The sequence below is a fragment of the Rhodamnia argentea genome, chromosome 6 (assembly GCF_020921035.1).
Source record: "Rhodamnia argentea isolate NSW1041297 chromosome 6, ASM2092103v1, whole genome shotgun sequence".
NCBI lineage: Eukaryota > Viridiplantae > Streptophyta > Magnoliopsida > Myrtales > Myrtaceae > Rhodamnia > Rhodamnia argentea.
Window position 1 is genome coordinate 31,755,294 of NC_063155.1, and position 17,362 is coordinate 31,772,655.

The 17,362-nt window shown below is 43.0% G+C and overlaps 3 protein-coding genes and 1 long non-coding RNA gene across 4 annotated transcripts; 2 read left to right on the forward strand and 2 right to left on the reverse strand.

The window, feature by feature from the left end:
* Positions 1-5,019: 5,019 nt before the first annotated feature.
* LOC125315664 lies at positions 5,020-11,107 on the reverse strand. Its single transcript, XR_007198939.1, has 3 exons — positions 11,095-11,107; positions 9,619-9,621; positions 5,020-5,058 (listed from the first exon to the last, which is right to left on the reverse strand). It is a non-coding gene; the product is annotated as an uncharacterized LOC125315664 (long non-coding RNA).
* LOC115746093 (cation/H(+) antiporter 24-like) lies at positions 8,044-11,140 on the forward strand. Its single transcript, XM_030681814.2, has 3 exons — positions 8,044-8,661; positions 8,822-9,826; positions 9,928-11,140. The coding sequence occupies exons 1-3, from the start codon at positions 8,311-8,313 to the stop codon at positions 11,077-11,079; spliced, it is 2,508 nt and encodes an 835-aa protein (XP_030537674.2). The 5' UTR covers positions 8,044-8,310; the 3' UTR covers positions 11,080-11,140.
* A 638-nt stretch (positions 11,141-11,778) lies between these two features.
* LOC115746062 (SWR1 complex subunit 6) lies at positions 11,779-13,992 on the forward strand. The gene is made up of 4 exons (XM_030681782.2): positions 11,779-12,006; positions 12,124-12,229; positions 13,322-13,431; positions 13,535-13,992. The coding sequence occupies exons 1-4, from the start codon at positions 11,902-11,904 to the stop codon at positions 13,736-13,738; spliced, it is 525 nt and encodes a 174-aa protein (XP_030537642.1). The 5' UTR covers positions 11,779-11,901; the 3' UTR covers positions 13,739-13,992.
* Positions 13,993-14,143: 151 nt separating this feature from the next.
* LOC115746059 (laccase-3-like) lies at positions 14,144-16,818 on the reverse strand. Its single transcript, XM_048281188.1, has 7 exons — positions 16,681-16,818; positions 16,413-16,564; positions 16,040-16,284; positions 15,804-15,932; positions 14,756-15,712; positions 14,483-14,638; positions 14,144-14,434 (listed from the first exon to the last, which is right to left on the reverse strand). Exons 1-6 carry the CDS (start codon positions 16,792-16,794, stop codon positions 14,508-14,510), a joined length of 1,728 nt encoding a protein of 575 aa, XP_048137145.1. The 5' UTR covers positions 16,795-16,818; the 3' UTR covers positions 14,144-14,434; positions 14,483-14,507.
* Positions 16,819-17,362: the final 544 nt, after the last annotated feature.

A 17,362-nucleotide genomic window follows, 5' to 3' on the forward strand; every position in this document is an offset into this window, starting at 1 on the left:
ATTTGACTTAGATCAAACCTATGTCTATTTCTTCAAGCTAGCAGTTAATTGGCTGGATTCCACTATTGAATCGCTCAGAGGTTACAACTTGGTGATGATCTTTGAGTCAATAAACTACTATGTCTTACACTCAATCACTTGAATGAGAATCTCTACATGATTATAGTGTGTAGACCAATTATGAGAAGGTAATGTAGAAGCTTTCTTGTATTTTGAAATTTCAGATTCTAGGCTCTTGCATTTTCCTCGACTTTAAAGTCTCCTATTATACTACTCCACCTTCAATCTCTCCAATTAGCCCGTTGGACGAGATTGTATAAACATGATTTTGTAGCCGTCGAGAAACAAGATTAGAATCTCCCATTGATCCAATCGCCCAAACAATTAAATATGGGTTCTCGAAGATAGAATTCTTCATTTGGTAATAAATCTTCTCTTCCTCAATCCAAATCTTTGATAGAGACAAATAATCCTTAGAATTGATAATCTTCAAAGACGAATCCAAACCTGATTGTTAGTCGTTATAATAATACAACATATCTCAATCTGAGTCTGGGACTTAATCTCATATATAAATTTGAAGATTGCTCCTGAAACACTCATCTGAACTCTTCCTTTGTCAGCGTATGATCTTGAATTACAAAATCAAATTCTATATAAACATTCCAGCTTATTCCTCAACATCGGAATGTGTTTAGGATAATTTGTAAAAGAGTATCTCTATGTATTAAATCAGATTCTAGAAAAATATGGATTTTTTTGTCAATTTCAAAATCAATTAGGAGGTCTTCTCAACACTTATATGGTGTAAAAATATTGTATATGAAATTAACTGCATTATTGTAATAATGAAAACTTTCCTTCAAGGAAATACTCAATAGGAAGAGTTAAAAAAAATGTTAGAATTGCATTTGCAACAATTAAGCTATTTTCACAAATCATAACTTATGTTAGACAACATCCAAAGTATTGAACGACGAAAGTACAAATTCTTAGTTCAAAGCAAAATGAGTTGAGAGTGAGAGAAAAGTATTAAGCGGAATGATGAGTCCCTTGCAGTAACAGTCCTTAGAAGCAATCTTTGGGGAAGGACCAGTGATTATGTGCTTATATAAATGGCTGGTCGGGTCATTAATTTCCTGAAAATTTATATTGGGAAAGCAGATTCCTCTTGGATTGCCTGCCGGTAACTCCTTCAACTCGTTCACTTAAATAAGCGCGAACCAGTAGAAGCCAGCTAATCTCATGGTCGTATAGATCGATGTAATAAGCCGCTGAGCTGTAGGACATTTGGAGTTCGACCAGTCTCCGTTTGATTCAGTCCTCGCGAACCGAGGACTGCCGGACAGAAAAAGCCGCCAGACTCAACCGATCAACCAAGTATCGCTTTACATTGTCTTAGGCAGGCCGGTTTGTGAATGTTGTCGCGTCAGATTGAGTTCGCATAATGTCGTTGATCTTGATGCATGAGAAGAGTTCTTGACTCTCAGAAAATAGAAGGCCTGCCACATTTTGGATTATTGGACGAGGAATATTTTATACGACCCGTTGCGTTCGCATACTCGGTCATCCGGGAGTAGCATGCACAAGACAAATGCCGAAGTACCTTTGGAGAAATGTTCAAGATAAATCACCTAATTGCCTGAAAGACACCGCACATTTGGTTTTACTAAAATGCCTAAATTCCTAGTTGATTAGCTCTTCTACAAAATTCGATAGAATCTAATGTCCTCGCTTGAATAGTAACCAATTTTAATCACCAATAGCAATAACACCAACTCTCAATAAGATTATCATTTGGACAATACTCCGTGGGTTTTGATTGACCGAAACAACAAAGTGTATAGATTTGAGCAATTGATTTCCTTTTTCGGTTTGACCCACCTAGCTTGGCTTGTCACGTTAATTTTTTAACCACTAAAGACTTAAACTGATACATCTGTGACAATTTTACTCAATGTTAGTTTCCGTTAAATTATGGTAATACCACAAGAAATCTAAAACTAGTATACTTATGATAAGTGGAGGGTAAAAACTCCAAATCATTACATTCATCAACTGCTACGTGTTATCCAACTCAGCAAGTTGATAGTAAAATTTAATAAAAATAAAAAAAATATAAATTTATCACGAATGTTTTAATTTGAGATTTTTTGTGATATTAACTTCTAACTATTACAAAGAAAACTGTAAATAACATTTCACATGCGAATTTAATAGATATGATCGATGGGTGGGCCTGAGCTCTGCGCTGATACTGAAAATTCTTTCATAGGTCCGCTTATGATTTTAGGAAAAAAGATCTTATTAAATGTGCTCCCGTGGTACTTGTTAAACGACCCAATGGGGGAGCATTGCAATTTTCAGCATGACCATGTCCATGACATGTGTAGTAAATGCTTTCAAAATTGTACGTTTCCTCATTTCAGTGAATATTACGGAGACACTTGTTAATCAACCATGTAAAATATAATTAATGCATTTCTTCGGCAACCAACTAAAAGGCGGTGCAGTCCTCGATGCATGGACTAATTTTTTGCGTGTTATATATATGGTTAATGTCTTGGAAGGTGAATGCTATGCTTAACAAGTTTCACGAAGAGCTCACCAACCTAATAAAAAATTAGGAGAAGCGTCGGGAAGTATGGGTGAGCGATTTCGGGTTCCTTACAGGTTCCACCCGCAACCTACCCATCGGAACAAATTTATCATTTTTTGGAACCCGAAACCTACCTATCATATCTTGAAATCTGGAATCTACTTTGTCACGGATTCTAAGATCCGTTCTCGGGTACTCGAAACTTGCCAATTTCTTTTCTTTTCTTTTTTCATTTTTAATTAAGCAAAATGAGAGTGAGCGCTACAACTGCTAAGGGGAAGTAAAAATAAGCGATTTTAGGTTCCGTGCAAGTTATATTTAAAACTTGAAGCCAACTCTTTGGAATAGGCTCCTCATTTTTTGCAACCTAAAACTTAAAAATTTTCTTGACTCCAGATTATACACTCATCATCGGATGTCATAAAATATTATAGGATCGTGTGAAGACATAAGCCAAGAAAAATATAAAAAGTTATTTCGGGATCCTGCGTCTAGGTTCCAAGTTCTAGGTAGTGGAACCTAGAACCTACCCGTCGGAATAGGTACCTCAATTTTTGGAACCCGAAACCCGCCATACATATCTTGGAATTTAGAACCGGATTGGTTCCCGCAGGCTCCTATTCCAAGTTTTCGATTCTACCTTGAAACCATATTCATCCCTATCACGAAGGGCAATATCAACTTTGACCACCAGTTAAACATGGGTATCTAGTTTCTACTTTTACTTGCAAAGGCAATGTTAGTAATACGAAAACGGATTTGACATGAAGAAGATGAGTTGAGCCATTCTGTAAATCAGGCATTGTCGAAAGAGGAAAACTATGTCAACCATTGTTATCATGTAAGTGCATGATTATTACTTGATGCACTTACAAATCTTACATCCATACATTCTCGAAAAAGATTTTGTTAACAAGTGCTCACTATGATAAATAAAATCGGTTATCCCCTATGCATTTATTCACTCGTTTCATGCGTAATTTTATGCAAAACCTTTATGTATCAAATATAGAGTTGAAAGAATTAATGGCGACAAATTAAGATAGTTGATATCGCGGAGGACTATTGGGATCATTTGGTACTGGACTATGGAAGAACTCAAAGATACATATGCCTGTGGGAATAGATAGTAATTTGAATCAGATTTCTAGGGTTCTATCCTCAAATTCCGTCCATGGTTAACTATTAAGAGCAGTGGGAAATACCAGAGAAGTATCGAGAGGGAGGAGCGTAGCCGTAGTCGGCAAGCGTGCAGCGTAGTCCTAGGGAAGAAATAATAAATAAAAGGGAATTGAGAACCGTCCGTCCACTAAAAGCTCCCAAAATTTTCTTCTTCTTTTTTTAAATTAAAAAAAATTGGATTACAAGTTTCAAAATAATTATGTCCCTTCTCCTCCCCTCCACCCCCACTATAAATTCAGTCGTACCCTCCTCCTTCTCTCTTCACCCACCCACTACGACGCTCACCTTCTCTTCTTCTCTTCCGTGTCGCTGGGGGCAGTGCCGGAGAATCGGTAAAGCTCAGGAGGGATAGCGCCGTTCCAAAACCTTTTTTTTTTTTTTGGAGGTGGGCGCTATCCATCCTGGGCTTCACGGCTTCTTCGTACTTTACGATCACTTGTTGTTTGGTCGGCACCGGTGGACAAGATGCATCTTCTGTGTAAGGATGATGGGTTTCTTTTTCCACCTGCGTCTTCCCTTTTCTCTCTTGTGATTTCATGATCCCAGCAGTCGATGTATACATATCTCGTATGGGTCTGCTCTTCCTCTCTGATCAGGGACTAGGGTTCAGGAAAACTGATTGCTTCTTCGTTTCTACCTTACTATCTTTCGGGGACTAGGTCTTCGGTTTTCTTGGAGGCTGCGGCGCGACCGGCTTCACTGGAGGGGAAGATCGAGAGGCCAGGTATAGGAAGTTGCCATCAGGCTATTTACTTCTAATTAAATGTTGAGTTTGTGTATTTAACTCTCTCATACTGATGACTCTTGCCAGCTTCATGTCTAAAGCTTGTTTTGCATGCATCGTCTCTAGTCATCCGCATGGCGTTGATCGTTTTGGACCCATTTCAAGGGCTAGCGCTATCCCATCCCATGGTGGATGAGTAAGTTTTACTCCTTCCTTCGTACCCAGATCTCTCTCTCTCTCTAAAAGAAGAAACCTTCACGGTTCTAGTGCTTTACTTTTATGTGGGTGTATATTCTAACGAAGGCCTCGCTACATGGTTTTTAGTTACTGCTGAATTGGTCCCCAAACTATGGATTACTACTCCATCTCCAGGTTAAATCTTTACTTTGTAATCTATGCACGTTCCATATCTTTTGTTTTCGAGCCAGATGCACCTGCTTTTCTTTTTGTTCTCTAGCAGGGTTAGCTTCTGAGATGGTCGTCCTCTTTCTGTTCCCCCAGTTTTTTTTTTTAATTTTATTTTAACGAGGACATTATATGTCGACATAAGATCCTTTGTAATCAGTAAGTTTAGCTTGGACGAGTGTCCGGATCTTTTCTCAGGATATTTCCTTTCTTCGATGTGATCGGGTGTCTTGCTCTTCTGTATATCCGTGCAGAATGGTGCCATGTAACTTTATCGAATCCTACTTTATTTCGCAATCTATTTCATCTGGTTTTCGACACTTGAGTATGAGAAATTGCTTTGTTTTTCAACTAGGTCTTTTATTGTTCTGACTCCCCCAATCTAATTTTTGGAGTTATAATGAGTCCGTCGCATTTCCATTTCTAGGGTTTTGTGCAGCTTTCCGAGACTCTCGTATGTCTTTTATCTTAGGAAGAGCATGTTTTTGGCTGTTAGATCTTGTCTCCTTGGATTTGCAATCTTATTAAATTATCTTCGTGCTTAGCTGGTTGGGCTGCTATGATATGACCTCGAAACCCTAGCCTGCAGCTGAAGCAGCTGAAATTAGAGTTGCAGGTTTAGGGTTTCAGGTCTGGTCGAGTTAAAACTATTGCAGGCTTTTTTTTTAATGAAGGACAGTAATTGCGGATGTTGACTCACTCCCACTACCGTTCAAGTCATCCACTGTATATCTGTATTAATTTTTGAACGTGTTGATCCCATGTATACGCACCTATCATGATGGCGATCATCATGGCTGCGTTGGAATTCAAATTTTTTGTTAATTCATACAGTTCCATCACGTATTTAGAGACTATCAGATGGAAGGGTTTATTTCAGGTCCTTCATGCAGCGGGTCAAAAATTGGCAACAAACCTCCTGTGTACAGACTGATAATGATGTTGAGGTTGACCTCTAATGAGTGTTGAAGCTAATTATTGACCACTCCTCCATGATTTTCAAGTGCAATGGGAATTATCCGGTTGGCCATTATCGTGCGGCCAAGCCAAGTGTATGGTTGGGTCGCACGATATTATATTCGGATCGAAAGTTCTGGGGTAATAACTTTAGGGTGCAAGTTGTGTCCTATATTTTGGAGACAAAGGAACACATTAATCTGTAACGCACGACTCATTACAGGCATATACTCTCTCTCTCGTGACAGCGTTTCACCTTTCAAGAATTCCATCTTCACGAAGATAGTGGTAGCTTTTATGTGCCCCAACAGAAACCACCACCATCAACCCCTCCGCCTCCTCTTTCGATCATTTCGTCGACACAATAACGTTTCCTGCCCTTCTTTACCTGATCAATCCATCTTCTTCTTCCTCTTCTTCCGACCCTCAATGTATCGTATCGCATCGTCATGGCACCGACACCTATGCCTCTCTCTCCCCTTCTCTTTCTTTTCTTTTCTTGTACTGTACATATATTGTATTTTTTATGTGGATTGTCTTGTTATAAACCGAATCCAACAACAATTATTAGTTTCCTTGATGCGTTTGACCAGCGACGATGCTAGGAATCACGTACTTTTAAATAACAATTTCTTTCTGTGTTACGTGCTCGACTTTTCAACTCTGAATAATAAGGAATGGAGTACGTAAGCTGTATTTGGCGTTCTTTTCCTTAATCCGAACCCACCTGAATAACAATTGTAGCTTCATTCGCGCACTTGACCAACTATTATTACAGTTCACGTTTTCCGAATGAGTAAACGTTAGAATACCCATTCGACAAAGCATGCCATGGATAACTTCGTTCTGGTTTGATCATAGTCTGCCAAAACACGACTGTAAGCACGCTTGGTTCGGGACACGATTTCACTAATCCGAATGCACTCACGATGACAACCAGCTTCCAGCTTCTTGGCCAGCGAATTCAAGCATATTTCCAAATGAAAATAGCAATACAAGAAGCTACGAATAAAAAGCATAAAACTGCTACTGAAAGTATCTCTTTGATTATCCAATTGAGACACTTTTCAAATATCTTTTAAGGAAAGAGCAGCAGGTACTGGCACAGCCCTTTTCAGAGAGTATAAATGGGGGCATTAACTGAAGCATCAGGTATGTGAAGAAGAGGATTTTGAAGGAATGAAGATGTCGTGCCTGAATCTCCACCTCCACCTCCGTCAAGGTGGTCCAACTTCCATTAACTTATACAGACTGAAGCAACATAAAACCGTGGGCCCATTGGGCCCTCGGCTCCATAATGACCCCTTTTTTTATTTTTATATTTATTTTTGCCTTTAATTCCCAAACTTTATTTCATACCCTGCCAATGTGGCGGCGCCGATTTAGCTGCACCCTCCTTCAATGGCTTTCCCACAATTTTTTGATCGAGTCCTTCACCTTGTACATATTTTCAAATCGAGTCTCTCCGGCATAAAATTCGACCAAATTCCGATGATGCGGTAATTCTAATGCAGATATCATCCACGTTGATGCGTGTGAAAAAATGTAGCTAGTGCAAACAATATCATAAATATGTTCTCGATGAGTCTTAGCCAATGTAGAGGCTAGTGTAGCCGTTCCGTATTGGAAAATTTCTATGCTCATCATGGTATGATGTCGTTCGATGGCAACATCAATGGGATTTAGTTAGATTTGGTCTAAGAGGTGCTTGATTAAAAAAATTTATAAAAGCCGAATGACTTGATTAGACAAAATTGAAGATTGAAAGACTTCGTCAGATCAAAGGCGATGAAGCACATGGACAAAAAATAGAAACTCCTTCTTTTGTTTTGATTTGGGTTAGGACAGGGCATCCAGCCTAGTGTATATCATTAATCCACGACATGTAACGTAACGGACAAATTTGCAATGTCGAGCGAATCTAATTAATGAATCAGTCGAATTGTCTCAATGCGCGTCCCATTTATTGATCAGCCGACTTGTGAGATGAGACAAAAAGGTTAAACTAATTGATCTAATAAGAGATTAAACTAATTTGATGATTGTTTTTGCATGACGTGACGATAACACATGCAAAGTAAATCGACAGCGAAATAGTAGTGAAGGCATTCTTTCTTCTCCTTTTTATAGCAAAGGTCTTTTGCCACGCGGCTTCCGGGGCTTAACCCCAGCGCAACCGACTTCCAACTTTCCACAAGTTTAGTTAAGACGGTTATACTGGGGAATTTGTTCAGTGGTTGACCAATTAGCTCCCCGTCTCTCGCTTGGCATCGTCCAGATCGAAGCAAAACCAAAACTTTGCTACTGCAACCGAAAGCGGAGTCGAAACTGGCAAGTAACATGTCCACCGATTTTGAAGCTCCAACAGAACAGAATGATGACTCCTATTGCCTGAATCTGCATCTCCAACAAATTTTGGCCGCGATGACTCTCCGCATCTCGGATGCTCGGTGCTTGCTGCTCGGCCGATCGTTTTTATCATGGTCTTGAGCCAGGAAAATTAGGCAGCATGCCGATTCTGAAGGTACTCATGCCTCCCCCTGCCATGAACATTGCCCACGTAAGTCGTGATGTCCATCTCCCACCACCGCCCAGCCATGGCAACACGGATTTCCTAACCAAGTGCGTCAAGACTTCCAGGGACGATTTCTTCGGCGTCTCCTTTGACGAGACCGCTGAGAATAACTTATTCTCTCATGTACTCTTGGAAGTGTCATTCGTCATCGTGGTCTCTCGGGTTATCCGATTTCTCCTCAAGCCTCTTCGTCAGCCTAGAATTGTCTCGGAGATCCTTGTGAGTATTTCGCCTCTACCGACTTATTATATGTTTCTGTGATTTAACGCCTTGCGGGGGCATTGCAATTCAAGGAACAGATACAATGATTAAATGGACCCAAAGCGATTCTCACTTTGATTTTTCGTTTTCTTATTTATGTCTCCTCCTTACTCTGAAGGGTGGAGTGATCGTTGGACCCTCCGTTCTGAGCCACAATCGCAAGTTCATAAGATATGTGTATCCAGATAGTGCGAATTTTGTGGTCCGAAACGTCGGCACAATAGCTTTCATGTATTTCCTCTTCATGGCGGGCGTGAGAACGGATATGACCATGGTGAGGAGGTCGGCGAAGAAACACGTGTACATAGCATTGACATGCGTGTTCGTTCCCTCGTTCGTAGTGATAGCAGTTGGTCTGATCATGCAGCGGTCCATCAACCATGCTTATGGAAATCCGTATGCCCTCGGAGTCCTTGGTTCATCCACTGCCATAACGGCATTCCCCGTTCTGTATCCCATCCTCAAGGAACTGAATCTTCTGAATTCTGAGATTGGACGCCTGGCCTTATCATCTTCAATAGTTGGGGATATGATAGGAATCGTCGCTATCATTATATTTGAAGCAGCTGTCCAAGCGAAAGCCGGTTCCATCGCTGGCTTCTGGTGCTTGGCTACAACGGTCGGATTGATGGCCATCATGTTCTTCGGCATTCGGCCTGCATTTGCTTGGATCATTCGAAATACCCCAGAAGGCCAGCCCGTTGACCAAACTTACATCATAGCGATCCTTGTGGCGGTATTGCTTACGGGGTTTTTGACCGACTTCATAGGCGTGGCCATCGCTAACGGGCCTTTGTGGCTGGGGTTGATGATTCCTGATGGGCCCCCGCTCGGGACAACGTTGGTGGAGAGGAGCGACACGATAATCATGGAGCTTCTTATGCCATTTTCCTTCATGTACATCGGCCAGTCCACGGACTTGGTCGCGATGGGGAAGGCGTGGTCGAGCCTGAAACCAGTGTGTGCCATTGTTGCAATTGGGCACTTAACCAAAGTGGTGACAAGTCTTTTGGCCGGTCTCCTAATCGACATGCCCGTCGCGGATGGTCTTGCCCTTGGCCTCATCTTGACCCTCAGGGGTCAGGTTGATCTCTTGCTGTTCATTCATTGGTTGGAGAAAAAGGTACGCGTCGCATACGAGAACTTCGTCTAATTTATTCGCGAGTATAATATGCACATCAATCTTAACTTTTGTCTGTGGCCGGATTCCCAAATGAAATGCAGGTCATAGAGCCGCAGGTGTACACGATGATGGTGATGGTTTCGGTGATGGTCAGTGCAATATCGACACCATTGATCGGCATTCTGTACGACCCCACAAAGCCTTACATGGTGAACCGAAGGCGAACCATCCAACACACACCTCCATCCACGGAGCTCGGCGTAGTGGTTAAAATCCACGACGAAGAAGATACCGCCAGGTTCATCAACTTCATAGACGCCTCCAATCCTACCATGAGCAATCCGATCTCAATCTATGGTCTGCACATCGTGCAGTTGGTCGGTCGCGGGTACCCTAGGCTCATCGACCACGGGAAGCTGGCGCAGTATTCTAAGTACGCCATCTACGAGACCATCCACCAAGCCATGAAAGTGTACCAGGAAAGCAAGAGCGAGTGCATCAGCTACCAGGCCTACACGGCCCTGTCCCCGAAGCGAACCATGTATCGAGATGTATGTGAGATCGCCCTCAATAACAGGGCTACTTTGATCCTGCTCCCATACCACAAAAATCTCCCACGGAACCACCATGGAACTGTGCTTGTGAGTGACGTGTTGGCCAACGCACCATGCTCGGTGGGCATCCTCTTGGACAAGGGCCACTGTGGAAGCAACTCGATGCGGATGCCGGTGCCCATGGTCAGCCCTTCGGACATCCAAGCACAGTCCCACCAATTAGTGGTCCTATTTTTAGGGGGCGCGGATGCTCGAGAAGCGCTGTATTACGCAGATCGAATGGTGGGGAATGTGAACGTGCGTCTCTCGGTGATCCGATTCCTTGCCCACAACGGGGAAGGGGATGATGAGATGGAGAAGAAGCTGGACGACGGGGTGGTGACCTGGTTTTGGATGAAGAACGAGGTGAACAGGAGGGTAAACTACAGGGAGGTGGAGGTGAGAAACGGGGAAGAAACGGTGGCCACCGTGCACGCGATGAACGACAACACGTTCGATCTGTGGATCGTGGGGAGGAAGCAGGGCATAAACCCGGTGCTGCTGCAAGGGTTGACGGCTTGGAGCGAGAACAGTGAGCTGGGAGTGATAGGCGAGTACGTGTCGTCCATGGATTGTGATGCGGCAGCTTCGGTGCTAGTGGTCCAACAACAAGTTCTGAGGGAGCAGAGGCATTGGCTTCGGCGTTTTGGGGTGATGTAACAGAACCTTAGGAACAGAGCGTCTGTAGCTGTAGAGTCCAGTTTTGCCTTAGGATAGGTGTTAGGAAACCAGGAAAAAAAAAGAAAAAGAAATAACATCCAAGCGGAAGAAGCATTACGATGGGTCTTCGTTTCATATGTGGAACTGGAAGAGATGGTTGCTCGAAACATCATGGGATGGATAGGTCTGGGTTGGTCAAAAGTGCTGAAATTTTGCAAATCCATGTTCGATGATCCTTACAATTTTTCTTCATGAGTGTGAGATGTAAGACAGACATCCGCTTTTACGAGAACCTTTCCTTTGGGGTGGGAGTGCCATGGCCTAACGAACGGTAATCGAGTTTATTATGCACACGAGTGCGAAGAAATATCATTCAATGAACGACGCGTGGCACCTGGGTCCGCGATGGGACGAACACAGAGAGCATTGACCCCCGTTTGGCTTTCTTCTTCTGTTTTTTTTGGTTGGGATAATTTCTGCCATAAATAAATATATATATACAAAAAAAAAAAAAAAGGAAAAGCGCGGGTGCTCCTTTTTGGGGCTTTGGGGGACAAATTGGGTCTTCAAATGACGATGGCTCCTTCTTTTGGGCTCAAATAGTTCCAACTTTAAGGCCCATTCTGTCTCCCTCCCGGTCCCATCCTCTCTCTCTTTCTTCTCTCTAGAAGAGAAGAGAAGCGAAGTGAAATTGATTGAGAAGCAGAGGCGAAGGAGCGAATTAGGCGGGCGGCATTTCTCAAATCCATCCATCCATCAGAGCCCTCCTGATTGCCCACACCATCAATCACGGTCGCCGCTGGTGCTCTCAGCTCTCCAACCATGGAAGATGAGTCCTTGAACCCACTCCGTCGCATGTCCAGCCGGACTCGCAAGGTCGCTCCTAAAATGGTTGCTGCCCTCACCAGCAGCGACAATCGAACTCAGGTCTGGCTCTCCCTCCCTCTCTCACGTCATACCTTTGATTTTGAGCTCACAACACCAAAAACCGGGGACGGTTCAGAGTTTCTCTCTCTAACTTGGAATCCCCTTTTTCGCCTTCAGGCCGTGCTCGCTCGACTTGAAGCTTTGGAGAACGACAATGCTGGAACCGAAGTGGGAGATCTTATTGACGACGACGACGCTTCCCTGGACGACGAAGACGACGACGGTACTTTTCAATTTCTGGCCCGTGTAGCATAGCCACCTTTCTGTACCCAATTATCTTCCTGCCTTCTCTTTGACCTCCTATATCTTTATTGAAATCTCTCTCATTAGCCCAATGTTGCTGGCAAGAGAGTGTGATAATAATGTGGCTCTTTCTTCTGGATGCTAGGCTGTTAGGCTGTTCAATTGTGCTTCTTGATCCAGGTATCTAATTCACAGCTCTAGCTCTGCACTCGAGCTAAAAGCATTCCCCTTTTATCCTTGTTACCATCGTTTATGTCCATATTAACTTAGGGTTCCAAGTGACCGGATATCTCTCTCTTTTATGAAGTTGATTCTGAGTAGTTCGGCTAAATTTTCAAGGTTCTGATGCTCTCGTTTGTGTAGAGTGTTCCACTACATCCATTTATAACCAGCCCAGGTGAAAATATCTGGACCGGCTCTTGCCTCCCTCATTCTTTCAACATCCTCGCCCCAAATCAAACCAATGATGAGTACCGCCTGCATTGTCAAGATTACCCTACCCCTACTCATCTATAAATCGCCAGACTTTGGGTGGCTTGTGTTATTTCGCGCCTCTCCTTGTATCTGTTCCTTTCAGTGATCATGAGTTAAGCGAAGTACATAGGACAAGTGTTCTTGGCTGGGCTAAGGAAAATTAGTCTTTAAATATGGGAGAAATTGTGTAGGAACTTCCACCCAAGACCACCTGCCTCCACACTGCGAGAAGCCGCCTGAATGACCATACTTACGTATTGGTCCGTTTCTGTCATTTTGATTGCTCTTGATGTTCTTGTCATGTCCACCCTGTTTGTGGAGTAATGCTTCTGCTTTTGTTCCCTATGATGATTATAAGGATCGATGCCTTTTTCTTCCTCCTTGACTGGTAGATGAAATTGGTCACTCTGTCGTGCAATAGTTCATTGGAAAGCATTAAGGGGGATATGTCGAATGTGTTTTTCTTCGTCAGGTCTTTAAGCGAGACCTTGCGAGGAAAGCCATCGTTTGGAATTGATCGTGCATGGTGGCTTTATGTGCATTAATACATGCAGGTGCATGTTAAAAACTATTTGCCTTCTTGGACTTTCGGCCTCAGGTTATATGCACAAAAAGCAATCCAAGAGCACAAAACGTAAGACACGTCAAGCGAAAGCTCTTGAAAATGCCAGGAAAGCTCCTAGAACATTCATTGAGCTACTGCATGAGGTATAAGATTGAGGCAGATGCTTTTCCTTTTGGCTATTATCTTACGAGTTAGACGCCTTTTTTTTTTTTTTTAAAACTCATGACAACGTCCTTCTGAATACAGGCAAACCTTGAATCCTTGCCTCCTCATATTCCCTCATACTCAAGGGCAGCGGTTGGTCCTCCAAGTTCTACCTCTCGTCGCCATTTTTGCACTGTTTGTGGGTTCACTGCCACTTATACATGTGTGAGGTGTGGGATGCGTTTCTGTTGTCGCCGATGCCAGAACATACATAACGATACCCGTTGTCTTAAATTTGTGGCCTGATTAGCTAGGAAACTGTTGGCAAGTTCTTGCACTGAGCAGAGGACCTGCTCTTAATCCTGATAGTTGCACGGCAGGGTCATATGCAAAATTATCTCCTTTGTAGGCGTTTTTGTAACTAATGTATCTTTTAAGTTGGATGTGATTAGCACGAGTATCTGGTTGTCTGGTGCCACGAGGACTGTGAATGGTAGATGATGCTTTTTGTTATATAGATCCAGGGGATAAATTCTCTCTGGATAACATCATTTGCTTCATATAGTCAGCAGTGAAAGCTTGCTACTGGTAGTACTTGCCTCTGGACAGGCGGCACAGGCCAAATGTTTTCTGTGCTTTGTCTATCTGTGTACATATGCCAACCCCAACTAGTTTGGGATAAAAGTGATGTTGATGTTGATGTTGATGTCTATCTGTGTATATATCAGGCGCCTGCCGGTAAGTCTGCACTCAACCGTATACTCTTTAAGGAATGACAATCTTGGAATATAATCACCGATATTGGTTGTACGCTTTTCTTTTCCAAATGGAATCCACTACAATCGGAACTATGCCAAATCGGCTGTTTGATGGAACATCACAACTTTCTAACTAATCTGATTAACATCAAATCACAGGAAAAAACAATGACGACAAATCTGGGAGAAAAATCAATCATAGCACGTGATGACTGGATTCGAGACATCCACACATCCTGGAACTTTTGTAAGTTAAGCCGGCAATTGGTTTGACATCCACAAATCCTGGAATTTTTGAAGTTTAACCCACAATTGGTTTAACAGCGAGGTAGATCTAGTGGGGGTGGTATTACGGATTGCAACTCTCCAACACCGTTCTCCACCAGGAAAGACATGGCCAGACCCCAGACCAGATGAGAGTCAATGTGACAATGCATCAGCCACACTCCTGTAAGAACAACACAGGAAATAGAAATGGTCAAATATGAGGTTGCGTTGTCATTTTGCACTTGTTTTTTCTCTACTTTTTTGGATTCATTCATATTGGTTGTTTCATTTATTTCACCTGGATTATCGGCCACAAATCTGATCGCCACCCAACCACCTGGAGGTGTTCCAATCGTATTCCTCACTGGGGGATCGATAAGATTGAACTTGGCCGGATCATTTCTTGGATTGAAGTTCCCAAATCCCGCCCCAATCACCGCGAAGGAATATCCATGAAGATGTATTGGGTGATCTTCTGTTGAAACGATGCTTGTATCTTGCAATATAATTTGTACCCTGGAACCAAATTTTAGCTTGTAAAGCTTAGTTGCTTTTACGGGTTGCCATAGGCCCCGACTCACGTTACCGGTGTAATCGAATTGAATTGGAGGAACGGGTGGAAAATCTGTTGTGAAGACTCCAGGAATTCCTTGATAGTAGGCTTGCATCAAGGAATTTGTTCTAGGAAAAACAAAAGAAACGTTGTTCATGCTGGCAGCGAACCGAGTCCCATTGGGACCTTGACATCGAGGGCTATTAGGATTGGAGCAATTGATAAGTCCTAATCCTACAGTGAAAAATAGGTTTTCGTCAATTTGAGTTGGGACTTTGATCTTCCAAGGACTCCTCAAGCTCGAAGTAAATGCAGTTGCAGTGGCTGTATCATTATAGGCAGGAAGTCGTGGGAGAATTGGCCTAGAGGATTGTCCCTTCCCACTACTACCAGACGCCAATATGTATTGGAGAATTGCTGTGGTGGTGGTGTTATCAAAGGCAGCATTTTGAGCAGTTTGGTAGGCTCGTGCTGCCATGTAATAACGACCCGCGGCTTGGTTAGCTGTAATGAGCACGTTGGTGGTTTGCCCGGGTCCTATCATAATGACATTGGTTGCGAAAGGCCTGGTGTAGGCGGCATCGACGCCCACGACCGTCATTTGATGGTTTGCGACGGAGAAGAAGAGTTCTTGATTGAGTGCAGCATTGATGATCCTCAAGAGAATTGTCTCCCCTGGCAACACTGGAAATACAGCAGTTCCTGCATTTTCTATGCATGGTCAAAAATTTCTCAATTTCACAAAGCCAATGATCTTGAATTAGAGCAATGAAGGGGTTCGAATGGGACTAACCTTTGCTAGAGCATCTGTACAGATCTCCAGGTTGACCGTTGATTGTATACGCGTCAGATACGTTTGGAGCAGCGCCTGTGAATAATGCTTGCTTAAGCACATCCATTGGGTTTCCGTCCCACCATTCACCTGTCCAAGGACGCAAATAAAACCGATCATTTCATTGCTCGAAATTAGACAGAGATGTAATCGACTGTATCCTGATACAGATTGCCATGGAACTATCAAGATTTTACCTAGAAGTATAGGGAATTCTCGCTTGGGCATTGGGAAAGGATAATGCAAACCCCATCTAGGAAAGATTATGAGAGCTCCATAAACGGTGGCCCTAAGCCATTTGCTGTGAGCATGCCACCACAGTGTTCCCTCCTGACTTTGGATGGTGAACCGGTATGTATATGTTCCTCCAGGTTGGATGGGGCATTGCGTCACATATTCAGGTCCGTCTGCCCATGGGTTTCGTAATTGACGAATTCCATGCCTAATGGTCAGACAAGTCAGGAGAGAAGTTATTCGAGTAGAAGAAGTTCCGTCCTTCCGAAGATTTACTGTATGCATGAAGTGTGCCAAATGGAGCAGTTTAATTGTAGCCTCTTTGCTATAGATTACCAATGCAGAGTGACGTTGTATCTGGCCCGGTTTATGGCTGTGATGACAAGAGAATCTCCATCTCTTACTGCCAGTGTTGGCCCTGGGAATTGGCCATTGACTGTGATAGTGCTGTGGGTTCTGCATAGTCTCTTCACTGGCCTAGCTTGGATCTGTAACAATGCAATCAATCAAACAAGTTGACGAAAAAAGGTTGTTAGCACAAAGCCTGTCATCTTGAACAAGTTCATAAAAATGCAGACAACATGTGGAGATCAAATAGAGATACCACAAACTCGTGGTAGTGAACTTCGCCCGCCGGGAAAGAAACCGAGGACACAAGTAGTGTCACAAACAAAAGGCAAGAACACATCCAGAAGTTAGCAAGCTTTTGAGGGTCCATGGCTCTTATCAGAAAAGGCTTGAACTTGATGTGGGTATGCATCGAACTGATCAGGAGGACCCTCCTATTTATACATCATTTTGGGAGGGAAAGGATTGCCTACTGACCTTATTCTTTACTACAACTTCACAAGTCAGTAGTCTAAGCATAAAAAATAAAAAAAAAAAGCGTTAGCAAAATTAGGTTTTCGAGTCAGCAGCGAAGCTTATAGATCGAAGGACATTTAGTCCAACCGCAAAGAGGATTTGTTACACCCACTATAGCCCCATCAATTGTCACTAAAAGGGAAGAGATTCTGCGCTTTGGGGATGACGAACTTCGTTTTCTCACATTAAGACTTTCGTGGCTGGGGCAGGTGCAGAGATTTGATTATGCTCTCCTCTTCAGGTCAGTAAAACCACCCTACCATTCCCTGTGAGTGGGAGATAACTAAAATGTTGGTTTCTCTAATCTCATTATTCAATTTATTAAAAGCTAAGGTTAAGGAACTCGTCTGACATTTGACATCAACTGTTAGCTCAACGATTTAACCGCGCGTGGACCCTATCTGCGAGTTTCTTCAAATTGT